The sequence below is a fragment of the Panicum virgatum genome, chromosome 6N (genome assembly GCF_016808335.1).
Source record: "Panicum virgatum strain AP13 chromosome 6N, P.virgatum_v5, whole genome shotgun sequence".
NCBI classification, from domain to species: domain Eukaryota; kingdom Viridiplantae; phylum Streptophyta; class Magnoliopsida; order Poales; family Poaceae; genus Panicum; species Panicum virgatum.
In genome coordinates this window covers 44,427,312-44,454,499 of record NC_053150.1, presented here as the reverse complement: position 1 = coordinate 44,454,499, position 27,188 = coordinate 44,427,312, and the positions used below count along the sequence as shown (strand labels likewise).

Here is a 27,188-nt window from a genome sequence, read left to right as displayed (position 1 = left end):
ACACAAGCAACTCTGTAATACAGGATTGCACCTAAACACAGCACATCGAACAACACAAACACTTAAGCACAAAGCGGTTTGCTTAACATTTTATTCCTCCCTTGTGTTAATATACAAATTTCAATGATACTTTACGGTTATGTGAACAAACTTGTGCATTGCAACGACACCAATTTCCTAAGCTGCAGAGTTTCCAGTGTTACAGAGGATATATCCTGATAAATAAAACCATGTGCTGCTAGTTTGAAAAAAAAAAGTACTACTGGGACATTGAACATGCTCTTTATGAAGATGGACTGTTGATCTATGGGCCAAGGTCCCATGGGCGAATGGTCCATGTGAATCTGCGTGTGCAAACCTGAGAGACCTCGAGATTAAAGAAAGTATCCCCAGTGACATGGGTTACCCTATTCCTATCAATCATCTGGAAGTATGCAGTGGACTTCTGAATCACATTAGTGGACCCTAACTAAACTAATGTTGTGATAAAGTTCATAGATATAGATAGGCTATTGGACAGTAGACAACGTATGGTGCTGTTGCACCCTCTTATTTTAGAGTCTGTATTCAGCTTTAGATGAAGATAAAGAATTTTTGCATCCCATGGAATCAAATAATGGGGAGGACAACTTTCTTTTCCTTGACAGATAAGAAATTCCTGATCCAAGGAAATTTGAATCCATTTCTATCAAACTTTAAACAACCTTCACAAGGGTTCACGAAAAAAAATGTTGTTATGAATAGATCAGTCATTGAAGCAAATGACACTACTAAGAGTATCTCACCTTAAAGAAAGAAATGTATGTGCATTACAGTTTACAGCACAATAGCCTTGGCCCAAACCCTGTTTCTCCACTGAGCAGAACTAAACTTTTGGAAGCAAACTTCTAAATTCTAACTAAGGCAATTTTAAATGCACGATGCAACCATATGAAATCCATCATGCCATGTTAAAAAAGAGCAGCAGCATCAAACAATAGGCATTTGCACATACATATGAACGTGATGAAAACAAGTTGACTGACCTTTTCATATTAAAACCAATCCAAACGCAAGAATCCAAAGGCTGGGGATACTTCCAAGTTCTAAAAGGACCAATGAGCTTTCGTCCAAGTGCAAACTGAAAAGTCCATTTGATCTAACATCTATTCTGTCTTTTTTTTTTCGAGAATACGCAGGAGAGCTGCGTATCATTGCATTAAGAAGAAAAAGATTGTTAAAAGCTTACAACGCGGGCCAAAAGGGACGCACGCACACCTCAACCGAACTGACTATACGGCCCTAGGAAACAACCGAAACACCCGACAGAAACGGGCAACTAGCTAACTAGAGGTGACGCTCCCCCCAAAGACAACTGCTGGGGCCAGCTGATCGCAGCAAGTTTCATCGCACCGGCCTGAATCCAATTGCTTCCCTCGGCGATGATGTCAGACAACAAACGATTTGGGGTCCGCTCGGTGTAGTTAAACACCCAGGCATTCCGCTCTTTCCACACCATCCAAGAGACGAGCATCACAGCTGCATCTAGTCCCTTCTTCTGTTCGTTGGACAAGTCTTGGCGCAAGGTAAGCCACCACTCCAGGAAGCAATCTACAACAGGCGGAGGGTTTTGGTAACCGAGCGCAGTGAACAGGGAGTGCCAAACCTGCTTGGTGAAACTGCAGGTGCAGAGGAGATGATCGGCAGTCTCGACTTCTTGGTCACACAAACGGCAGTCTGTATCCGTAGTTAGCCCACGACGATGCCTGCGGTCCGCTGTCCAAATACGACCTTTGACTGCCAGCCAAGTAAAAAATTTAACTTTCATGGGCGCCCAAGCCTTCCAAATCGGTGTTGCTCCCTTGAACTGAATTCTCCCATGGAAGAAAGCCTGATAGGCGGACCTAGCTGAATAGGTGGCATCTGTGGTCCATTTCTAGCGGATAGTATCCTCCACGCCCTGCCTCAAATGCACGCCTTCCATAGCCTCCCATAACTGTAGGTATTCAAAGATAGCTTGAATGGTTAGCGTGCCTGTAATGTCTTGGATCCAAGTCTTTTCGACCATAGCAGTGGCGACTGTTTCTTCCGTATCTTCGGTTTAATGAGCTTGCAGAGTTCAGGTGCTAGCAGGCATGGAGACTTCTGGCCAAGCCAATGATCGGACCAGAAAAGGGTTAGATTGCCATCCCCCAACTCAAAGACTGTGGATGCATTGAACATCGCCTGCACAACCGTATCTTTGCCGAAGTCCAATTCCAAGTTCTTCCAGGGTCTGTTAGTGTCTGTACGCTTGAGCCAAAGCCACCTCAAACGCAGAGCATAAGCAGCTAAGCGAAGATCCACCACGCCCAAACCTCCAAACTCAGCTGGCTGACAAACGAAAGGCCAAGCCACCAAGCATTGCCCGCCATTAGCTTTCTTTTTTCCAGACCAAAGAAAGCTCCGTCGCCTTTTGTCGATTTCCTGGAACACCCAGTCAGGCACCTTGAGAGAAATGAGTGTGTGCACACATGCAGCAGACATTGTGACTTTCACCAAGATTAATCTCCCCGCTTTATTCAGAAGTGAAGCCTTCCAGGTTGGGATATAAGCTGCCACACGGTCGACCAGTGGCTGAAGATGAGCCTTTCGCAGACGTCCCACTGTCAGTGGTAGCCCAAGGTATTTTACAGGAAAATCAGCAATCTCAGCCGGTAGCAATTGGCCAGCAAGGGCGACTTCACTGTCACTGCAAGCAACGGGCGCAATCAAACTTTTCTGTAAGTTTGTGAGTAAACCAGAGGCGTCTCCAAACAGTGCCAGTATCTCCTTAGTGGTGATCAATGTTGGAAATATTTCAGTTAAGATATTGTGATCTTCACTGTTAAGGAAGCGTTTAAACCATCTAAACGCGATTAAGGAAACCTAATGATAAAACCCTAATGGGCTTTGATCAGCAGGCCCATTAGGCCCGTTTCCAGAGGCTGGCCCCCAGCCCCACAGTGCCTATAAATATAAGGTCGTGGTTAGCACCTTAATCACCCATTCATCTCAATCTAAAACTCTAGCCACCGCTAGTCTGATCGCTGAAGGCACTGGAGGGGTTTGGAAGGCCAAGCACTCCAGTTTGGCTCCCGGAGGACGCCGATTTGCCGCTGCGTCTTCTACACCGACAAGAACGCCTACTTCCTCTACGGATCAGGCGTAAATGGCTGCTGCAACTGCTAACGCTGGTATAATGTTTACCAATTTATTCCGCATTAGATTGATTTGTCATGAACTAGGTTATGTTAAGATCTTGGGTTATTAGCCTATAATGCTTAAGCCTGGCTAATTCTAAGAATTGGTGTCAGAGCCATCTTAACCTAGTCATGCACGGTCAATTTTGAGCCATGTTTATGCCTCTGTTTTTCGTCGGTTTAAGATGCAATTAGATCCTGCATAATGGCTTTTATGTGTTAATCATGCGTGATTAGATCTAAATCATGGTTAATTAAGTTTCTGATCACGAGATTAGATCTAATCTAATTCGGTTTAGGTCAAGTTTAAGATTAATCTTGATCTGTTAATGCTAAGTGTCTCGGATTAGATGCAAATCATTAATGTTTATGCTAATTCATGGTTAAACCGAGACAAATTGATGATTAGCTATGCAATTAAGGTTAGGGTTTTACTGCTTCTTAATCTGTTCCCCAAATTAGATCTCTGTTCAAGTTAATTTCCGCGAAATTAAAGTCAAACTCATGAGATTGATGCATCAGTGAGCATTAAGAAGGAGGGGAAAAGCAATTTTCAGATCGCATTAAGAAATCCCCAAGTCCCGTGATGAACCCTAACCCTAACCCTAACCCTAACCCTAACCCTAAGATTGAAGGAGCACTTACCTGTGTGTGGCCATGAGTATGCCCACTGAGCACCACGGCAGGGCCTCCCCGACGGAGCCGCGCGCGGCTTGAGCGCACGCGGCGCCGGCGGGAGGGCCCGCGGTGGCGCATGAGGAGCCGCGGCGCCACACCGCTCACCGCGCATGAGAAGTACCAGCGCTCGGGCCCGCACATGAGATCTGGCGGCGGGACCAGAGCAACCGGCGCGTGTGGCACGCGCAGACCCGCGCGCGGCCATCGCCCATCAGGCGGCACGCGTGGCCCAAGGCGGCGCTGGCGCTCCAGGCGGCCCACGCGGGCGCGCAGCTCCCGCGCGTGGAGCCGACGCGGCGGCCGGCCAGAGCCGAAGTACCGCGCGCGCAGCCTCCCGCGCAGGCGGCGCGTGGCCTTGCTCCTGCGCGGCTCGCGCGGGCGGCCGGCGGTGGCCTGCGCGGCTCGCGTGCCGAGCCCCTGGCGGCGGCTCCAAGGCGGACGCATAGCGGTGCGCAGAGCGGCCACCAGGCGGCGGCCGAGCCCGCGCACAGGCACCGCCGGGCCCGCTGGCGCGCGGCACAGGGCGGCGAACCGAGCAGCGGCCGCGAGCCCGTGCCTCTCGGCGCGTGGCCTGCCTGCGGAGCCTGCCCGCATGAGGAAGCGCGCAGCGGATGAGAAGCGCTAGCAGTGGCAGCTCGGGCTGAGATAGGAGAGGGAGTGAAGGGAGTTAGGGCACTCTCCGACAGCCGGTTCCTCTTTTATATATGATGCTAGATCAGTTATCAGCCATCCGATTGAAACGAACGATCTAGATTTCACCGCATTAGGGTTTCGCGGGATGGGCTGGATTGGGCCGAGCAGCAGCTTAATGGGCCGCGCGCAAGGGGATGTTTTTGGGCCTGTTTCATGAGTTTTAGCCCAGTTTAATGTTTAAAGACTTTTCTATTACTGTTTCTTATGATCTAAGTTTAATTTTAATTGCTGTTATGTTTAAAGGCTTTAATTATTTCTGTTGCACTTATTATTACCAGCATTGTGTTAATTAATTTCCATGAGTTATTTAAATGCTTTTAATCATGTTTTAATTGCATTTATTCACTGAAAATTATGTTCATCCACCATAAGCAATTAAGATGCACTCTATTTAAATGGAACCATCGGGAAGTTTATTTAGAGCACTTGTAATTAATTCTGACCATCGTTGATTTAATTATGAGTTTTAATGATAAATTTCGTTTGTTTTCCCCATCGGTGATGCAAATTGAAATTTATGTATGATTTTAATCAGACCATCGTAGGGTTAATTTCATACTTCTTATGCGCATCTTAATTGTGAGTTTAATTAAGTTATTATTCTCATGATTTTCAGTGAACACTGTGACGGGCTACCTGAAGTCCATTGAGCCCCTGAATGGCACCAACTATCCAAGCTGGTATAAAGATGTTCAGGTGGCCATTGCTGTGTGTGAGTATGATCTCGCCTTACGTCAAGACAAGCCAGCAGAGCCCGCTGATCCCAATGGTGATCGTACTGCCATTGAGAAGTGGGAGAGATCAGACAGGATGGCCAACATGATCATTAAGAACACGATCACACCGGCCATCTGTGGTGCTATTCCTGATAAGGACCAGGATGGTAATGAGCTGAGCGCCAAGGCATATCTTGCCAAGGTGAAGGAGAATTTTAAGAGTTCTTCCAAGACTTATGCTAGCACCCTGATCATGAAAATGCTGACTTCACAGTATGATGGGCAAAGTGGAATCAGGGAGCACATTATGAGCATGTGTGACATGGCAAATAAGCTGAAGACACTGGATATGGCTATCTCTGATGGTTTTCTGGTGCACTTCATCATGACTTCTCTGCCAGCACAGTACAGTCCCTTTAAAATAAGCTACAACACTCAGAAGGCGACTTGGAGCATGGCTGAGCTCATTAGCTACTGTGTTGAGGAAGAAGAAAGGCAGAAAGCTGAAAGGATGAAGGATGCTGTCAACATGGTCAGCGAGCGCTTTGGGCGTGTTAGCATGAGCAACACTCCTAAGCATCAGGCTGAGTCTGGCAGCAGCAGGCAGCATAAGAGAAAGTTTAAGGGCCATAAGAGTAAGGCCGTGTCACATAAGAAGACCTCTAATGAGAGGCTGTGCAAGTTCTGCAAGTCACCTAAACATGAGCAAAAGGATTGCCATGGATTTAAGGAGTGGCTTAAGAACAAAGGTACAATTACTGATTATGTATCTTTTATTGATGAATCATTCTTAGTGAATTTTTCTCCCAATACTTGGTGGATTGACTCAGGTGCCACTGTGCATATTTCCAATTCACTGCAGGTATTCAGTTCGATCCGAACTATAAGAGAGGGGGAGCGAAGTCTAAGAGTGGCTGATGGCAATGAAGTGAAGGTTGAAGGCATTGGGAGCTTCAATTTGGAGTTACCAGGCGGCTTCAACTTTAGTTTGCATGATGTTCTTTATGTTCCCAGTTTGAAGAGAAACCTTATTTCAGTTTCGCGTTTAGATAAGTCGGGACATATTTGTGAGTTTGTCAACTCAGTGTGCAACATTAAATTTCATAATTTAAGTGTGGGCCTTGGTCATTTGCAAGGCGATCTTTATTTGCTCTCTCTTGATAAAGTTTATTCTGCAATGAATGTGGATGATGTATCGCATAAGCGTAAGCGTACTGATGAGACTTCTTCGAAATTGTGGCATTGTCGTTTGGGCCATATTTCGAGGGGGAGAATTGAGCGTCTCATAAGAGAAGAGATACTCCATTCATTAGATCTCTCAGACTTCGATCAACAATGTGTTGATTGTATTAAGGGGAAATTCGCTAAGACAATTAAGAAAGGAGCTACTCGGAGTACGGGCCTATTAGAAATAATTCATACTGATATTTGTGGCCCGTTCCCAGTAAAGTCTGTTGATGGTTTTGACTCGTTCATTACTTTCACAGATGACTTCTCTCGTTATGGTTATATTTACCCCATTCGTGATCGATCCGAGTCATTAGATAAATTCAAAATATTCAAGGCTGAAGTGGAAAATCAGCATAATGTCACTATTAAATTAGTGAGATCGGATCGAGGTGGTGAATATTATGGGAGACATGCTCCATTCGGCCAAGTACCTGGACCATTCGCTAAGTATCTTGAAGAGAATGGCATAAAGGCCCAGTACAGTATGCCGGGCGAACCACAGCAAAACAGAGTTGCTGAGCGTCGTAATCGTACACTAATGGACATGGTACGTAGCATGCTTAGTTATTCTACTTTGTCTGTGGAGCTGTGGATGGAAGCATTAAAAATAGCTGCACACATACTTAATCGTGTTCCTTCCAAATCCGTGCCAAAAACACCTTATGAGTTGTGGTTTGGGAAGAAACCATCGCTTAATTATTTGCGTGTGTGGGGCTGTCCAGCCGAAGCTAAGTTATTTAATCCACAGCAAAAGAAATTAGATGATAAGACGGTGAGCTGCTATTTCATCGGATACCCTGATAAGTCTAAGGGATACCGATTCTACTGTCCTGATCGTTTCACTAAGTTCATTGAGACCAGGCAGGCTGTGTTCCTAGAGGATGCAGGAATCAGTGGGAGCTTTCCGAGGAGGAAAATTAATCTTGAAGAAATACGGGCTGAGCTTCCCATCCCGGTGATTCAAGAAACAGTAACACCTCAGTTAGTGCCGCTGTTCGTTCCTTCCGTTCAGAGTACACCATCTGTTCAGATTACGCCTTCTGTTCAGAGTACTAGCGCTGCTCCGCCTGTTGAAGTAACTCCTGAGCCTGCGAGCGAACAACAAGCTGAGCAAATGGCACCTAATGCTGAAGTTGAAAACCCTGTCGAGGTGCCTCAGACTGCACCTCAACCAGCACCTCAGCCTGTTGAACCATTAAGAAGATCACAGCGGGCTAGGAAACAGACAGTTTTCCCTGATTGTGAAACATACTTAAGTGAAGACATGTATGATATTGGGAAAGCTGATGATCCTAACTCATTTAGAGAGGCAGTATCATGTGAGAACTCTGCCAAATGGGTTGAGGCCATGGAAGAAGAGCTTAAGTCCATGAGTTCCAATGCTGTTTGGGATCTGGTAGATATTCCTAATGGAGTCAAGCTAGTAGGCTGTAAATGGGTCTACAAGACTAAACGTGATTCTAAAGGGAATGTCGAACGATTCAAAGCAAGGCTTGTAGCCAAAGGTTTTACACAAAAGGAAGGGGTTGATTATAATGAAACTTTCTCCCCTGTGTCTAAGAAAGATTCATTCAGAATCGTTATGGCGCTAGTGGCTCATTATGACTTAGAGCTACATCAGATGGATGTCAAAACTGCGTTCCTTAATGGTGACTTGGATGAGACCATCTTCATGGCACAACCGGAAGGTTTTGTTGTGAAGGGCAAGGAACATTTAGGATGCAGACTTAAGAAATCCATTTACGGGCTTAAGCAAGCGTCAAGACAATGGAACCTTAAATTCGATCAAGTGATTAAGAAATTCGGATTTAAGGAGAATGATGTGGATAATTGTATCTACACTAAGATAAAGGGTGGTAAATTTATAATTCTAGTGCTTTATGTGGATGATATCCTATTAGCGAGCAGTGATAAGCGTATGCTGCATGAGACAAAGGGATTTCTTTCATCCAATTTTGATATGAAAGATCTTGGTGAAGCCTCTTATGTTCTGGGCATTGAGATACACCGAGATAGGACCAAAGGAGTACTAGGATTGTCTCAAAAAGCATATATTGAGAAAATGCTTAAGAGATTTAATATGGATAAGAGTAAGGCCACACCTGTTCCATTAGCGAAGGGCGATAAGTTTAGTGAAGCCCAATGTCCTAAGAACCAATTGGAATCAGATGAGATGAAGGACATACCTTATGCTTCAGCTGTCGGAAGCCTGATGTATGCACAAGTCTGTACGCGTCCTGACTTGGCATTTGCTACCGGAATGTTTGGAAGATATCAGAAAAATCCAGGAAAGGTCCACTGGGTTGGTGTCAAGAAGGCATTACGTTACTGCCAAGGCACTAAAGACTTCATGCTCACATACAGAAGATCAGATAACCTTGAAGTTGTGGGTTATACTGATGCTGACTTTGCTGGATGTGTGGATAGTAGGAAATCTACATCAGGATATATCTACATGTTAGCTGGTGGAGCTATATCATGGAAAAGCTCTAAGCAAAGTTTAGTTGCAGCGTCGACGATGCAAGCTGAGTTTGTGGCATGCTATGAAGCAACTGGACAGGCTGTTTGGCTTAAGAATTTTATTCCGGGCCTCAAGGTAATTGACAGCATTACGGAACCTATAACGTTATACTGCGATAATCAGTCTGCAGTATTCTTTTCGAGTAACAACAAGTCAAGTGGTGCTTCCAAACACATTGACCTTAAGTATCGTGTTGTGAAAGAAAGATGCCAGGATCGAACCATTAAGATTGAGCACATAAGAACTAATTCTATGTTAGCGGATCCGCTCACTAAAGTCTTACCACCGAACGTGTTTAAGCAGCACGTTACTAATATGGGTTTGGTGGATAGTCTTTAGGTCCTGGTTTAGGGCCATTATGACTCCTAACTAACGAATAAGCGTTCTACCGAGGTGTTTCAGTGAGACTGTGGGTAATGGGGTCCCAGTAGTGCATCAAGCTACTGACGACGCATTGGTCCGGTACTTTCTGTTACTACTAAGGGTGAACATTAGTATGATACGAACATTAGCCTTAACCGTTCGATCAAGTGGGAGAATGTTGGAAATATTTCAGTTAAGATATTGTGATCTTCACTGTTAAGGAAGCGTTTAAACCATCTAAACACGATTAAGGAAACCTAATGATAAAACCCTAATGGGCTTTGATCAGCAGGCCCATTAGGCCCGTTTCCAGAGGCTGGCCCCCAGCCCCACAGTGCCTATAAATATAAGGTCGTGGTTAGCACCTTAATCACCCATTCATCTCAATCTAAAACCCTAGCCACCGCTAGTCTGATCGCTGAAGGCACTGGAGGGGTTTGGAAGGCCAAGCACTCCAGTTTGGCTCCCGGAGGACGCCGATTTGCCGCTGCGTCTTCTACACCGACAAGAACGCCTACTTCCTCTACGGATCAGGCGTAAATGACTGCTGCAACTACTAACGCTGGTATAATGTTTACCAATTTATTCCGCATTAGATTGATTTGTCATGAACTAGGTTATGTTAAGATCTTGGGTTATTAGCCTATAATGCTTAAGCCTGGCTAATTCTAAGAATCAAGTCTTGGGCCGCCGGTGACACAAATAGCACGACATCATCAGCATAAAGGGAGCACTGATGCTGGATGACATGGCTAGCAGGTGGAGACAGAACACCCAATGATGCCGCTCGCATGAAGAGACGCTGTAGCATTTCCATCACCAGTATGAAAAGCATCGGCGATAGCGGGTCACCTTGACGAAGGCCCCTTGCATTGCAGATTAATCTTCCTGAAACACCGTTCAGGAGCACCCTAGTTGAAGCAGTGGAGACGAGTGATGCAATCCAGTCTCGCCAGCGTGTGCCAAAGCCAAGAGCTTGTAGCACCTGCAGCAGGAATGGCTAGGACACAGTGTCGAACGCTTTAGAGATATCCAGCTTGAGAAGGAGCGCCGGTTTCCTTTTCCTGTGCAAAAGCCTAGCAGCTTGCTCCACAAACTTGAAGTTGTCATGGATTGAGCGCTTCTTGATGAACGCACTTTGATTCACTCCAACCAGGTTGTCCAGTTCCGGTGCCAGGCGATTGGCTAAGCATTTAGCAACCAATTTCCCAAAACTGTGTATCAGACTAATAGGCCGGTAATCACTCGGCCGTTTCGGATCTTGGCATTTTGGCAGCAGCGTGATAAGTGCTCCGTTCAGTCGCTGCAGTTGCGTTCGGTTGGTGAGGTAGAATGATCCAAACGCAGCCAAAATATCAGCCTTGATGATAGGCCAAGCCGGCTTGTAGAATTCGGCCATGAACCCATCCGGCCCCGGCGACTTGTCCGGCGGAAGGGCTTTGATTGTTGCCCACACCTCCTCTTCTGAGAAGGGATACTCCAAATGCTCAAGGTTGACTGCCTGAATACCTAAAGCCTGGAGATCAATAGTGAAGCTCCGATCTGGCGCCGCGCCAAGGATTGCGGAAAAATGCCGATGAAGCATGTCGGCCTTCTCGTCATGCATCAGTGCCGTCCCAGAGTCATCCTCGAGCTTGGAAATAAATTTCCTCTTGGTTCTATAGCTCGAGTGCAGGTGAAAAAACTTTGTGTTTGCATCTCCCTCTCGGAGGTATGTGATCCTGGAACGTAGCCTTGCTATGGTCCGCTCCAGAGAAGCAAGGCCCAGACACTTGCATTTCATCTCCTTTCGCAGCAGGTGCTCATCTGGAGATAGCTGACGTCGATCTTGTGCTCTATCAAACTGAAGCACCACCTCCTTTGCGACGAGTAGTTGGAGTTTTATTTGCCCAATGCGTCGCTGGCTCCAGCTTTGGAGTTCCTTGGCCGTGTTTTTCAGCAACGTATCAACTCTTTGAAATGGGTCTGTGATGTTGTCAGGGCACTGCCAGCCCCGCTCGACGGCCTCTAGATAACCTGGGATTTTGAGCCAGAAGTTCTCGAAATGGAAGCGGCGCTTGGAGTTGAATGCGGCGTTTAGCGCAAGGTGATGAGGGCAGTGGTCAGACACATCCGAGGAGAGTGCCTGCAGAAAGCAAGACGGGTAGCGGATTTCCCAGTCCACAGTGACCAGAACTCGATCAAGCTTCTCAAGTGTCGCATGTTGCCTCTCATTGCTCCAAGTGAAGTGACGACCATGAAGTGGCACATCTTTCAGTTCCATTTCATCGACAAATCTACGGAACCTCCCCATGTTCCGTCAATTAAGGTTCAGATTATTCTTGTCTGCGGCGTCCAGGATGAGATTGAAGTCTCCGGCGATCATCCACGGATGGGAGATCATCGCACGTACTGAGCGGAGCTCCGCGAGGAATTCGACTTTGTCCACATCAGGGTGCGGCCCGTAAACGCTGGTGAGGCACCAAGGTTCAGACCCATCGTTGGCTTGCAACAGGACAGAGACCGAAAATCTCCCAACATGCAACGTCGTCATGGAGAAATCAGGATCGCGGCACGCGATCAGCACACCCCCACTGGCGCCAGCCGCCGGCAAGTAAGCAAAGCTCGAGAACCGAGTTCCGAGCATCTCGTTGATCAAGAAAGGAGAAATTACACTCAGTTTAGTTTCTTGGACACACACAACAGATGCATTGGCATCTTGCACGACCCCGCGCAGAGCATCACGGTGGGCACCACTGTTAAGCCCCCTAATGTTCCACACGAGCAGGTTGTAGTTCGGTTGATTCATAGGAACTAAACAACCTTGGATGCCACCCAGACGACGCCTAGACTAAGCCTTCAGCGGGGATGCCGGCATCGAGGAACGCCGCGCACTAGTCTTCTGGGCGAGAGGGGCTTGTAGTGCTCTGCGCATACTTGAGATGAAGTCCGCTGTTGCCGCAGTGACACCAGCCAGGCTCTGATCCTGGTTGTCGACGGGGGTGTGCCTGGAGGCCTGAGCACGCGAGGTAGACGGTGTGGGACGAGTAGGTGTCGGTGTAGAGCAGCCCATCATTGAATGGCCAGGCCTACCAGGAGATGGGCCTCCAACGGTTGGCGGGGAGGCAGGCTCCAAGTGCCCAACGGAAGACAGCTCGAGAGGAGGCGCCCCAGCAGATGAGGCGTGCGCAGCCGGCTCCCGTGACTCCAGATCACTAGCAGGCCCCGCGTTTGCAGCACCCACTGCCGGTTCCGGCACAGACTGGGGGGCGATGACAGGCAAGGCCGGGTCGAAGTTGAGTGGAGCGGGGACCAGGAGATGCCGGCGACGCGGTCGAGGGTGTACTTCGCTGTGGACCCGCCGCTGATACACCCTGATGGAAGGTGGAGACAAGACGGTCGCCAGAACCCGACAAGGAGTCAGCTTGGAATTCAAACTAACCCCAGTGGTTGGCAACGGATCCGAAGTGGCCACGCGTCGAGCGCAGGGAGTTGGGGCTGCTGCCAACCCCACCGGGGAGACAACATGTGGGCTGCTGGGGGAAGGGTTGCCCAGCGACGCCGTCGCTGGCTCTTCTGTGGTCACCAGGATGTGGAAAGCACACTCACTTTCACTTTCCAAAAGAGGAAAAGAATGTGCGGCAGAGGCCGCGGCAGGCAGCAGACAGACATGGACAGTTGGGATGGGGTGGGGCCCTCCAGCGTCAGTGTCCGACCTCAGCAAAGATTCTCCAGTTGGCGTGGCGGCAGGCATCGGCCGCGTCCTCCCCGCCGGCAGCATCAGCGGCGAAGGCGTGTCCTCCAGTGGGGGCGGCGGAGAAGACCTCCTCGCCGGCGGCGACAACGGCGAAAGCTGCGGCGGCGGCGGGACTTGAGCCGGGAAGGCAGTAGACGGTGCATCACCAGAACCCACCCCGGGGCGAGAGTTGGCCGACTGCCGACCCAACGAGGAGGTCGTGGCTGAGCCGTCCACAACGCCGGGGTGGCAACGGAAACCTTGCAGCAGCGGACCAACCCCACGTGTCTCCCCGTAGCTCCTGTCAGGGTTCCCGTCAGGACCCGAGTCCCCGTCGCTAGAAGACGGCGAGGGGCTGGCGGTGGACGGCGTGCGTGATCTGAAGTCCGCCGTGGAACGGAGGTGAATGAGGATGGGGTAGGAGAGCACATCCTTGTTGCGCAGGTAGGGAGGCAGGTTGCCGAAGACCACTTGAAGCGCCGGATCATCTTGAGTCACCCGCCGCTCGTGCTCAGCGATGAGCAGGGTGACCGTGCGCGGGATGCGGCTAGGGTTGTCGGTCCACGCAGTGAGCCTGAGCGCCGACTGGTCGGTCTTGTCCTCGGATGCAGGTGCTAGCCTCTCGATCCAGCAGGACGATGAGAGGATCTTCTGAGCGGTGCGTAGGCTCGCAGCGTGAGCTGGGATCCCCTCGATCTCGATGGAAACGGGAATGCGCAGAGCATCCGCCTCAGCCTGGACCAGGCGCGTCCATGGCCGGAGAAGGAACATGGAGTGACCGACGACGATCCAGCCGGCACGGAGTGCAGCGTCACGGTCAGCGAGCGTGGAGAAGATGGTGAGGAACCTCTCCGGGTAGAATGCCCTGACGACCATGTCCCGGCCATCGACCCCCGAAACTTCCAAGATTGCGCTCCGCATGGCATCCACTGGAACGTCGAGGCCACTCCCATCCGAAGCCATGGCAAGCAGGGCCAGACGGAGGCGCGCCTCCTCCGCGTCCATCTCGACGCACCGTGGAATGATGCACACCTCGTGGCAAGGCTGCAGCATCGGATGGCCTGCCGGGAGGTCCTCGTCGGAGAGGAGCGGAGGCGCATCCGGCACCTGCGAGTCCGGCGAAGCGTCCACCTCCATAGGTGAGGGTGCTTCCGGCGAAGCTTCCTGGGGAGATGGGTCACCCGCTCCATCATGGTTGGCGCCACTGCGCGAATGGCTACCGTGGTGCTCCCTGACATGGTCTTGGCGATGAGCACGATTCGTAGGACGGCCACGCGACGTCGCATGCTCCGTATGGCGAACGCGGCGATGATCCACTGGGGAGAGAGCGCGGGCGGGGCGGGAGCGGCCGCGGCGATCGCCCCGGCCAGGGGAGCGCCGCAACGCGACGCGACGAGCGTCGTCCCGCGAGTGATCGCGGCGGGTGCGTCGGCTTGGAGAACGCAGGCGACGGGTGGCCCGGCTCCCGGAGCGGCCGCGCATCTCACAAGATCGTGGGCGGCGAGCAGCCCGACTCAGAGAGCGGGGGCGAGGCTCGCGAGGGTGGCCCGCCACACGGTCGTGGTGGCCCTCCCGACTCGGTTCCCGGACGCGGTGGTTGCCCTGCTGTGCCGCAGAAGGGTGCGAGGCAGCCGGCGATGGCGTCCTACCATGAGCTGCCGCACCCCTGGGGGTGGGGGGGAGGAGCGACGGGACCGGACGAAGCGACGTCCACCCTCGACGAAGTTCGGCGAGGCCAAGCTCCGTGGGGAGCGCGGGCGTTTGCACTCCCGAGCCAGATGCCGGAGGCCATGGCAACGGAAGCACCGCGTCGGTAGACGGCACTGTGCCACCATGTGCGAGTAGGAAAGGCAGTTGAGGCAGCGGCCGTACATCTCCGGCGGTATCCGCGGCCGTGGTGAGACAGCCGCAGACCGACGCTGACCCAGCCGCTGGCGATGTCTGCGACGGGAACGGGGGCCGCGCGCCTTGGTCCAGCCGTCCTCGTCGACCAGCGGCTCCGGGTTGGCTTCGCGCCGGATGACGATGGAGCGGGGGCGTGGACGGGACCCGTCCGGCTGCCGCAGGGGAAGCCCACGAAGCAATCGCGTCTGGCCGCGGCGCCCTCCAGGGCGGCGGCCAGAGCGTCCGTCCCCCTTCCTGACGACGACTCGGCAGCCCGGCGCGTGGACCCAGACGTTGGTGGACCGAGCCGGCCGGTGGGGCGCCGCGCGTCACCGTCCTGGAAGGGCCCGTCGCGCGGCAGGGGGTAGGCGAGCGCAGGACCGCGTCGCGGTAGGAGAGCGGGGAGGCCTCGCCGTCGGAGGGCGTAGCGTCTTTCCAGCGCAGCTGCTTGCCGCGACCGCTGGAGGGGTAGAAGGGCGTGGCCTCCGGAGAGAGGGAGGAGCGGCCTGGGGTCGTAGTCGCCGGACCCAGGTGGGACGCCGGTGAGGGTGGGCCGTGGGGGCCAGGAGAGGAAGGGGTGGTGGTGGCGCGCTCCATCTCAGAGGCTTTGCAAGGAATTTTCACAAGGCAACATCTATTCTGTCAAAGTTCAAAGCATTTAATAAATAGCAAAAGCCCTTGTCACTTACAAAAAAGGCTTATTATCAATTAGGGTAAAAAGTAGATTCTTGATCTAGTATAACTTCAGAGTGGAATATCTGCATTGCACTAAAGGACCACGAGAAAGGAACAGTGCTCTACCCATTTTCAACAACCTGTCCCCAAACATAACAATCAAAATAGAATCTTAATCACTTACCATTCTATGACAGGAGTTCAAACCATGCCCCCCCCCCGCCGCTTCCGCCCCCTCCCCCGCCGCCGCCACGCCATCACCAGCCGGCGCCGCAGCCCCAGCTTGCGCCGACCCGGCTACTCCGCCGCAATGCACCACCAGCTTCACCGCCTCGTCGCAGCACCCCGTCCCCTTTCTCTGGCCATTCCACCCGCACCCGCACCCCCACCGCCACCTCCCAGATCTGGCCGCCCCCTCCAAGATCCGGTGGATTTCGTGTCTGATTCACCCTTATCCTACGCGGATGCGGTGAGGAGCCGTCGCTTCGTCGACTTCAACAGGGAGCAGCGGAACCACCAACCAGGCCGGCCTCCTTTTACTGAGGGGCGGAGTTACTCCCCCTCTTGCCATGCTGCTCGTCGGGAGCCGCGGAGTGGAGGTCCAGCCTGGGTGGCTCCTGCTGCAGCGCGTCGCGTCAATCACTCGCTGGACCCTAGCTGGAGCAAGGTACGCCCGAGGTACTGGTGGAGGAGGAAGGAGAACGCCAGCCCCCGTCTGGCGCCGCGTCGACATGACGGGCATTCAAGCCATGCTGCCGGTCACCGTGCTCCACCCACTTCACTCGCCTTGGACGCATTCAACAGGAAGACCGCCAGCCGCAGCTTCGTTTGCCTCTCAACATCCCACAGAGCGAGCGCATGCCGTGACCCCATCAGGTGCTTCTCCTGCCGCAGGTCCGGGCACAGGGAGGCCCATTGCAGGGAGCGCCGCCCACCTCCTCGCACCAACGGTCGACAGGACGCTCGCCCTCACCCGCTTCCATCTCGCTCGTGCCCTCGTGCCCGACAAACTGTCCCGGCATGCCCTGGATCAGCGCAAACGACCCACCGGTGGCCGGGCCGCGGACCGGCTGCGGCTTGGCGTCGTGGCTCTTTGACAGCTGGGCGCCGGGTGTCGCCATACCGGCCGCCGCGTGCCATCGCAGCCTCGCAACGGCCACACCACGCTACCTCCACCGCCTAGGCGTACGCGCACCAGCAAGATGGCGAGGATCGGCGACCCCTCCACCAGGCCGGACGAGACCACGTACAGAATTTGCGTGGCTAAAGCTGAAGCAGCTACTTTCAAAGTAACAGAAAGAAAAGCAACGACTGGAGTGGGGGAGTCAGAGTCGAAAAGAGGATTCCTCGCTTCTTTCTCTCATGCAAAACCGTGCATGAGATTTTCATCTCGCACGGCTCCTAAGTGATAAAAGAAAGAAGAACTGGTCTTCTTTCTTTTTTGATTACCTTCCTCGCGTTTGTATAAGACCGAATCCATTCTTTTTCGAAATGGATTTCGAAAAAGAACTACTAATCCTTAACTATTCGAGGAATCCTTCATCAGTGGTTGTGAATGACTGACTTTTTCAATCCTTTCGTCCTTGGTTCCGTAGGAGCAAGTCAGAAAGGTTGAGAAATAGAACCATCTGATTTGATTCGTTCGTGCCCACCTCCTTCGACCTCGAGCAGGAGGTCCACGAGTGGGAGGGCACGGCACTGGTGGTGATGGCCATTAGCGCGCTGCCGACCACGGGGCCGAAGGATATCGAGGACGTCGTGCTGGACGAGCTCTGCTTGCACCGTGGGGACGTCACGGTCTCCAGGCACCAGCCAGAGCCATTTCTGATCAAATTCAACAAGAAGGAACACGCAGAGGAGGCAGCCTCGATGGGCCGCCTCAAGCACCACGGCATCATTATCAACGTCCGGCCATGGCGCAGTCTGCATGCGGCGCTGGGGGCCGCTCTGTTCTTCTGTGTTCGCTTGTGTCTGGAGGGGGTTCCTGTACACGCGTGGAATCCGGAGCTGATCGAGAGGATCGTGGGCATCAATTGCTCACTCGAGTGCATCGACACAAATCTTCTTCACCCCGAAGACACGAGGACGATCGACCTCTGGGCCTGGACGGCAAACCCAAGTAAGATCCCCAAGCGCCTATGGCTTGTGTTCACCTCTCGTGCTAATGTGTCGATCTCCACGCCGCCGCCGGAGCATTGGCAGCAGGGCTTCAAGTTCTGCGTCCTCATCCACCTTGAGTGGATCTATGACTACACAGGGACATCCGTCGACTCGTTCGGGCTGTTGGGCACCGGTGTCCAGGAGGCCGTGCCAGAGCCGGAGCGGCGCCGTCTCTCCTGGCACATGGGCGCCATTGATGGGGTGGAGGCGCCCAAGCCAGCATTTCCACCCTTCGACGTCCCGCCGCTGGCCCGCGAGCGGCGTGGGGACCGGCCGCCACATGATGGGTCCTCGAGACAGACCAACGTGGCGGGGTGGGAGGGGCGCCGGGATAGTCGTGAGTCCCGTACCAGCAAGAAGACGTACAAAAACGACCACCCCTGCTTCGGCAATGAACAGAGACATCCCGACGACCACGATGACGGAGATGGCGACTTCCACCGGGGCGACCGCTGCTCTGGCGGCCTATACGGCGCCCGCTCCGTGCAGCAGGAGCCGGTCTTCAGGGAGCGCGGGCGTTCTCCCCGACGCCATGGTGCTGGCCGGCTGTATGGGGGGCGACGCAGCGACGTCTCCCTGCTGGGGCAGCGGAACGATGCCCCACGACAAGATGCTGAGGTGCTCAAGTTTGGGTTCTTATTTCAGCTTCACGCTTCGATGTCCTCTGTTCAGACAGGGCAGCTTCCGCCTGCGGCAACAGCAACCGACGACGGCTTCCTCGCAAAGGCTGCCTGCATCGCCGAACGGCTGTAGTCCAATGGGATTGAAGCTTGGTCCATGGGGGACGCGTCGAGCCCGGGGCTGCGCCCAGCTGGCCGGTGTGCTGGCATGGCAGTCCCACTACACACGGTGCTCCAGCATCTCAAGCGTGACCTTATGATCGCCGTTGCAACGCCGGATGTGGTCACCGTTGAGATGGTGGAGGCGGCGCTGGGTCGCATCGAGCTGCAGGCCGCTTCCTGGGGCGGGCTGCAAGGAACTCACGTTGGGGACTCGCCTCCCCAAGATTCGGGGCCGGACCACCTTCCAGCCACTGCCGAGGAGGAGCGTCCACCACTGGGCACACCACTAGGTGGCGAGGTGGGTCACGCCAGCGTGGAGGTGCGACGTCCGGTGCAGGAAGTGCTGGAAGAGGGTCGTGATGGTGCCCGTAGCTTCTTTACCACACCGACAGCTCCGGCCCTACGGCTGGCCACACCAGCACCGAAGACGCCAAGGCAACGGCGGGTCTACGACATGTCGAACGTTCGACGCAGTACGCGCCTAGCCAAGAAACCGGCGATCCCGGCTGAGGTGAAGGCGCAGATCAACCTGTGCCGCAAGCTTCACCTGCCCGGCATCGATGTCGACCCGATTCAGAAGGTGATTGCGGAGTACATCGCCATGTACAACGGGCCACTACCTGAACAGGTGGTAGCAGCCCTCTCTACGATGTTCGGCCTCGACGACGACTACATGGACTCAATTGGCGACGCACTCCTGGAGCTCGTGGGATAGGAGGTGGTTGACCTCCAAGCGGAGGTGCAGCAGGGCGACAGGGCTTAATGACGATGCCCAGCCTGCTTTGAGTTCTTCGGTTTGCTTATGTTAGCCTTCTTTTCATGCATTTTGCGGCAGTGTCTCTGGCGAGTATCAGACTCGGTCGTCAACTATCCTTGGGCGACCACGGAGCCCCTTCATACCGCCTTCAGAACATGTGCTTCTGTTGAACTTCTGGGTTTCATGTGTGCTGAGCTAAGATGTCTCAGGCGTGTATCAGAGGTCGCCGGGTGCTATCGGTCGACTACGGAGAATCTGCGCGCCACCAGATGTTAAGCTGTGTTAAGCTGCTGCTTTCTTCACGATTTACACGCTCAGAACTCCTATTTTCGGCTTGCGTGCGCTGTGTGCACCCTGTGAGGATGGCTCTGGAAGTGCGGCCAACCTTTTACCAAGCCAGATGTCGAGTTGCTTTATTTTTTTCCATGTCTACACCCAACTTAGATGTGATCTGCTAGAACGTTCGGGGCCTGAACTCGGCAGCAAGGTGTCTAGCTGTGCACGAATTTCTTTCCTCAACTTCATGTCACGTAGCTTGTTTTCAAGAAACCAAGCTGAGCAACATTGACAATCACCTAGCTACATTCATGGGGGGATACCGTCTCAACAATTTCGCCTACAAACCAGCAGCGGGAACTAGAGGGGGAATTCTTTTGCTTTGGAATAGTAACTTCGTGGATTTACAAAATATCAGCATTAGACGCTTCTCCATCTCGGCGACGGTAACACTGATTGACTCCAACATTTCGTTCCTCATGACTGCGGTGTATGGGCCCACTAGAGATTTGCTGAAGCCTGCTTTTCTAAGAGAGCTGCGGCGTTGCAAGCCTGATGAGGGAAGCAAGTGGCTTCTGCTAGGTGATTTCAACTTAATTTTTAGAGCACGGGACAAAAATAACCGGAACCTCAACCAGAGCCGCATGCGACAGTTTCGAGCAGCACTTAACTCTTGCAAGCTCCGAGAGCAGGGGCGGAGCCAGGAATTCCAAATGAGAGGGACCAAGCAGCCATTTGGAGGGGGCCAAAAGCTAATTAGAGGAATCATATAGTGTAATTTTGTATTTGATTAGAGATTCTAAATGAAATTAATGGAGCATTAGGGGGGCCAGGCCCCTGCCCGCCCCCATGTGGCTCCGCCCCTGTCCGAGAGATACATCTCCAGAACCGCAAATACACCTGGAGCAATGAGAGGCGCCGACCGACCATGTGCCGCCTTGACAGGGTATTCGCTAATGAGAGCTGGGACCTTGCTTTCGAACAACATGGGCTCCAGGACCTATCCACTTCCCACTCCGACCACTGCCCGTTGTTGCTGTCAAGCATGTCCGGACCTAGGGCTCCACGACCCTTTCGCTTCGAGAACTTTTGGACAAAGTTACCAGGCTTCACCAAGGAGGTTCATACTGTGTGGAAGCAACCTACGACACACACCCAACTAGTTCGAATCCTTTATCATAAGATGGCGGCGACGGCCAAGCACTTGAGGTCATGGAGTCAATCCATTATCTCGGAAAATAAGCTCAAGCTACTCATGGTGCTCGAGGTCATTCAGAGGCTAGATATCGCCCAAGAATCTAGGGACCTCTCCTCGGCTGAGTTCCGGTTACGACAAGGGCTCAAGCGTAGGGTGTTGGGTTACGCGGTGATCGAGCGTGCTAGGAAACAGCAAACTTCCAGGGTCAAAAACTTGAGAGAGGGTGACGCCAACACTAAGTACTTCCACTTGAAAGCAAATGGTCGTCGATGTAGAAATCACATTTTTTGCTTTCAGGATGGCACGGGCTGGGCGACTTCCCATGAGGACAAAGCAAGATTGGCTCAACTCCATTTTGCCAATGTGATGACCACGCCTGGGCCTCGTGACCCGGACTTCGGCTGGACTGCACTCAACCTCCATACCTTCGACCTGTCCCACCTTGATGCGCCTTTCACAGAAGATGAGGCACTTGCGGCAATCAACCACATGGCTCCGGACAAGGCGCCGGGCCCTGATGGATTTACGGGAGCCTTCTTTCACTCTTGTTGGAGCATAATTAAGGGGGGCCTCATGGCGTTGTTCCACACGCTTCACAGCCTGCGAAGCTTAAACTTTGACTTGCTAAATACGGCGAACATAATCCTCCTCCCCAAAAAGGTTGGAGCGGAAAAAATCTCTGACTATAGGCCGATCAGCCTCATTCATAGCGTCGTGAAGCTTTTCACCAAGATGCTAGCGTTGAGACTGGCCCCAGCAATGAAAGACATCATTTCAAAAAGCCAGAGCGCTTTTATCAAAGGGCGCAGCATCCACGACAACTTTTTGTATGTCAATAGTATGGCAAGGAGGTTTCATCGCAATAGAGTGTCCATGCTCTTGGTAAAGTTGGACATCCAAAAAGCCTTCGACTCAGTGCGTTGGGACTATCTCCTCTCACATTTGAGCCATCTGGGATTCCCGGTGAGATGGAGGGACTGGATAGCTGCACTTTTAACGACCTCCTCTTCTCAGTTGCTTCTCAACGGCATCCCCGGCGAGTCAATCCCACATGGAAGAGGACTGCGTCAGGGTGACCCGCTTTCACCTCTGCTTTTCATCCTTGCGATTGACCCACTACAACATCTTCTACAGCTTGCAACAGAAGCCGGCCTCCTAAGCAGAATATGTCAGAATCCCAGTAGACTGCGCACTTCTTTGTATGCAGATGATGCCGTCCTTTTTGTCAAGCCGATCAAAGAGGAGATTAACACACTACCCAGGCTACTTGAGTTTTTTGGCGACGTCACCGGCTTGCACTGCAACCTCCAGAAGTCCACAGTAGTACCAATAAGATGTACAGACCTTGACCTCGATGACATTCTCCAGGAGTTCCACGCTCAACGAGGGAATTTCCTGTTAAAGTACCTTGGGCTTCCGCTCACGGTACAACGCCTGAAAAGAGTGGACCTACAACCTTTGGTGGATAAGGCGGCCGGCAAACTAAGGGCCTGGTGGGGTCGCAACCTGACGCAAGCAGGACGACTTGCTTTAACCAAATCAGTGCTCTCATCCCAACCTGTGTACCTTCTCATAGTCATGAACACTTCTGCTGAGTTTTCTTGAGGATCTAGACAAATTGAGGAAGCGCTTCCTGTGGACGGGAGATCAGGCATTGTCCGGCGGCAAGTGCAAAGTGAATTGGCCGACGGTCGGGCGTCCGCTACAGCTAGGAGGCCTTGGCGTGCTTGACCTCAAATCTTTTGCAAGAGCGCTCCGGGTGCGTTGGCTCTAGCAAGAACAGAGCCAACCAGACAAGCATTGGGTGGGAATCGGCACACCGTGCTCTGAGGCCGATAAATTGCTCTTCGCGGCTTGCACAACCACTCATATTGGTGACGGGTCGAGCATCTCTTTCTGGCACTCTGCCTGGGCGAGGGGAAGGCGTCCCAAGGACATAGCGCCCAGCATCTATAACGCTTCTCGGAAAAAGAACCGATCTCTAAGTGACGCCATACTTGTCCATGCGTGGGTCAAGGACCTGAATGTATCGGCTTGCCTCACCGTGGGGGCACCTGCAGCAGTTCATTGCGCTTTGGTTTGAGGTGCAAGAGGTGCGCCTCCAACGGGACACACAAGATCGAGTGACGTGGAAGCTGACGGCTTCCGGAGAGTATGACTCCGCCTTAGCTTACCGTGCTCAATTCTTCGGCTTAGTAAAGTTTGACCTCCGCTGGCTTATTTGGAAGCCTTGGGCTCCGACAAAGTGCAAGTTCTTCGCTTGGCTGAGAAATAGAGTGTGGACCGCGGATAGGCTTGCTGCGCGAAATCTACCGCGAAATGAGGTGTGCCCTCTGTGTAGAAGCCAACCGGAATCAGCACATCATATCCTTGTTGCTTATCGCTACTCCAAGCGTCTTTGGGGCCTAGTTGTTGGTTGGGCCTCCATCCCCCAAGCTGACCCCTCAAGGTGGCCGGTTACAAGCACTGTGAGAGACTGGTGGCTTAGCGTGGGAACCTTGGAGGGGGTTTCGGGAAGCGGATTTCGCTCGCTCCTTCTTCTTGTGAATTGGGAGTTATGGCTTGAGTGCAATGCGAGAACCTCCAAGCGAGCAGAGCGGCCTGTATATATTCTACTGCTCAAGATCAAGGAAGAGGCCAGAACTTGGGGTGTTGCAGGAGCTAAGCACCTCTCTGCGCTGCTGGAGGGTGCTTAGGCTCTCGTTCGATTTTGTGTACTTATTGCTTTCTTGTTTTCTTGTACATGTTTTCTTTTTATTTCCTGTAAATGATCCGCCGGGATCTTTTACTTGTAACCTTCTTCTATATTAATAGAAATGGCGCAGTCAGTGGCCGTTCGTTCAAAAAAAAACTTGCCATTCTATCATGGGCAATCCGGGTAGCAATAACTTTTAGAATGACACTTTATTGTTTACTCTATTGTGAATATATAAACTATTCCAAAGATTCCAGGTTGCTAAACTGCAGAGTTTCCAGTGTCATTAAGCAAATATCCTGATACAAAACTGAATAGTAGTTGGGTTTCGAATGTGCCCCTTGTGAAGATAAAGGGTTGAGCTATAGGCAGGTCCCATGGTTACCTAATTGTGAAAGCCTGAAGTGATCTAGAGATCAAAGACAGAGCCCTTGTGGACTTGAATCACATAATTTGGATCTATCGTCTGGAAGCATCTAGTAAACTTGGATTTTGATCCCAACTTACTGAACTTAGCTGAAGTAATGGTCGTGATAAAGTTCATAGACAAAGATAGGCTATTGAGCAGTACAACTTACAGTGATCTGGCACTTTCTTAATTTATGTTAGACCCACTCAACTTGAGATGATAATAACAGTTTTTGGCATCCTTTGCTTGGTATCAAGAAAGTGGAAGACACTTCATTTTCCTGAAAAATAAAAGTGAATCTATTTCTATCAAACTTTATGTCCCTTCGCAAAGGATTCTTGGAAAAATTAAGCGTGGTGCGTAAATATATCAGATCATCGAAGCAAATTATACAAATGAGTGCTATTCAAAGATTGGATTCGAAATAAGAAATGAAGTGCATGTGCAATATTGAATAGCAGCCTTATCTTGGTAGTGATAGTACACCACTAGCAAATAGATGATACATGCCAAGGAGAACAACACAACTTCTGTGTGGAACAAAGTTCTAACTAAGGCAATCTTAAATGTACAATGCAACTGGCAAATCCTTGGAGCCATGTTCAGAAAGAGTAGCATCATCAAACAATAAGCATATACACATATATAGGAACGTGATGAAAACAATTGGACTACCTTTTCATATGGAAACCAATCTAAATGCTAAATCTAAAGGCTGGATATACTTCCAAAAGGATTTTTGACCAATCTAAATGCTAAATCTAACCACAACTACTCTGTCAAAGTTCTAAGCACTGGTGACTTCCAGAAAGGACTCTCATCGTTTAGGACAAAGGTGGATTCTTTATCTAGCGTAACTTGGGAATGGCTGATCTGCACTGGACTAGAGGACCACCACACAGGAACCACTGTCTACCCGATTTCGACAACCTGTCCCCAAACATAACAATCAAAAAGCTACTTACCCTCACTGAAAATGGACCTTTTCTCCCCCGCCCCGGTCGCCCCCAGGGGCGACTCGGGCGGAACAGCGCCGCCGCCGCCCCAAGCCTCCCGCGCCTCCTTCCTGCACCTCGCCGCCGCCGGAGCACCTCGCCGGAAGTCCGTGCGAGTGCCAGGACGGCGGCGGCGGGGAGTTCCCACCTCAATGCAGCCCCCCCCCCCCCCCCCCGAGCTCGCCCCCCACCTCCTCCGTCGGCCCTCCTCGCCGCCGACCGGCGACGGACGTTACCGGCCAGGGCTTGCCAGATCCTGCAACCCCTTGGCCGGATCCGGTGATCCCCCGGTTGAATCGGCAGTAGCTGCACCCAGAACCCCTCCCTCTCCGGTGGTGCTGCCGGCGACGGGGTGGCGACCGGCGGATTCGGGCCGCCTGTGCCTGGATCCGGTGACAACTCGCCTTGATCCGGTGCCCCCTTGCCCGTGGGGCTTCCCCAGCGATCCGCTCGGGGGACCTCCACGTCGGCCTGCTGCTGTCTACGGAGGGACAGCCCGTGATCGCCCGATGGTGGAGGGCTCAGGCTTCGCCCGCTCTCGCCTCCCGACGCCGCTTGCTCTGTCTGGGCATGCACCCCGTCTTCCTGCTACTTCTTCATCGGCTCGCCGGGCTGTGCTTCCACCCCGCCGGTGAGGCCCTGCTGCTGCCCTGCGTCTCCCCATGGCGGCCATGGGGTGAGTAGCCCGTGGTCGCCCTGGGCGCAGGGAGCGAGGGCCCTGTGGACTCCGGCGCTGAAACGGCAATGCTGTGTGATCTTACGGTGATTTGCAGCGTGCCATGGGATTCTTGCCGGGTTTCTCCGGCTCCATTGCCGCCCACCTTTGCCATGAGATTCACTGATACAGCACCTCCTCCTTCCAATGGTCATGTTCCTCGACTAGTGTGGTTGTTGGCTCCCTCCACATTTCGACATGTGCCCGCTTCTGGCACCTCTGCTTCGTCATTGCTCTCCCTGTTAGTGGCGTCATCAAATCAAATGCCGGGTGCGCTCATTGGAGTCGACCTTCCCTCCTTCAAGGCTTCCTCCCCTTGTTGGGCGTTGGATGGCGATCGATGGGGACCCGGATGTGCTGCGAAAGGTGCTGCCATTAACTCGAGGGGAGGTAGGTATTTCTGGCAAAGCTTTGGTCGGCGTGATTCCTCCACCATTAGTCCCCTTTTCGTTGTGGTGGTCCCTCATTCCTTCGGGGCTTCCTCTCCTCGTTGGACGTTGGAGGGCGGCAGCGGGGAGGCGCAGTTACGAGGGGTGGAGGTAGCACAATGGCCTTTGTGAAGCCAGAAAGCATGTTGCTCGGTCATGGTGCTCTATGAAGAATCGCGGATCGTCTTCGGCCGATATAAATCCTGGAATTGTCCTTATTTGGGAGTCGTGTCTTCCCCCTTTTGTGGTCTTCTCTGTTATTGTTGCGTTGTGCTCCCAGGAGGTATGCTTCTTAGACTTGGCTGTTGCCTATCGTCGTGGTTCGGCGAGTGTCTCCAATTTGGCACCTCTGCTCCGTCGGCGCTCTTCTTGTTAGTGGTACCATCAATTTTTTGCCGGGTGGTGTTTCTACCTATTCCGTCATTCCCCTTCGAGGCTTCCTCCCCTCGTACGGCGTTGGATGATGGTAAGTAGAGCCCGGATGTCCTTTGAAAGGTGGTGCTATTAGCTTCAAGGAAGATCGTCGTGTCCGGTGGGCTCTGGTCTGTGCGCCTATCGCCACCTTTAGTCCCCCTTCGTTGGGTGGTTCTCAGATGGAGGGCGACAATGAAGCGGCGCAGCTACGAGAGGTGGTGTGGACGTGCAACAACCTTGGCGTCTCTGGCGAGTATGTTGTTCGGTGGCGGCTCTAACCAGCGATCGGGGGTCGTTCTTCAGCTTGTGTTATGGCTTGTCTCTGAATTGTATACGTGTTGTTTCTCTCTTGTGCTTTGTGGTGTCTGGTTGTACTCTATTTTGTTGCTGAAGATCTCTGTACTGGCTTTGACCTGCCCAAGGTCCTTTCACTGAAATTCAGGTGGGGATCCCCCTGTGACCCTAAAAAAAAACTTACTGAAAATGTAACAGAGAAGGCAACAACACTTTTAACTAAATCACCGTCCATTCTATTTTTGTCTGGGGCACCCGGGACCAAATTCACCTATCCAGTCAAACTGCCACGCACCTGCAATCAATTACATTTTCGATGGTGTAACAGGTGGTAACCTTAGTGAAAAGAGAGCAACAACTACACGAAACCTGAACTAAGCCATCACCGCG

At 52.4% G+C, this 27,188-nt stretch overlaps 1 protein-coding gene across 1 annotated transcript; it reads left to right on the top strand.

Moving 5' to 3' along the window:
• The first annotated feature begins 4,656 nt into the window (after window positions 1-4,656).
• On the top strand, window positions 4,657-6,433 carry LOC120678202. Its single transcript, XM_039959352.1, has 3 exons — window positions 4,657-4,660; window positions 5,188-6,036; window positions 6,150-6,433. The coding sequence occupies exons 1-3, from the start codon at window positions 4,657-4,659 to the stop codon at window positions 6,203-6,205; spliced, it is 909 nt and encodes a 302-aa protein (XP_039815286.1). The 3' UTR covers window positions 6,206-6,433.
• The last annotated feature ends 20,755 nt before the right edge of the window (window positions 6,434-27,188 follow it).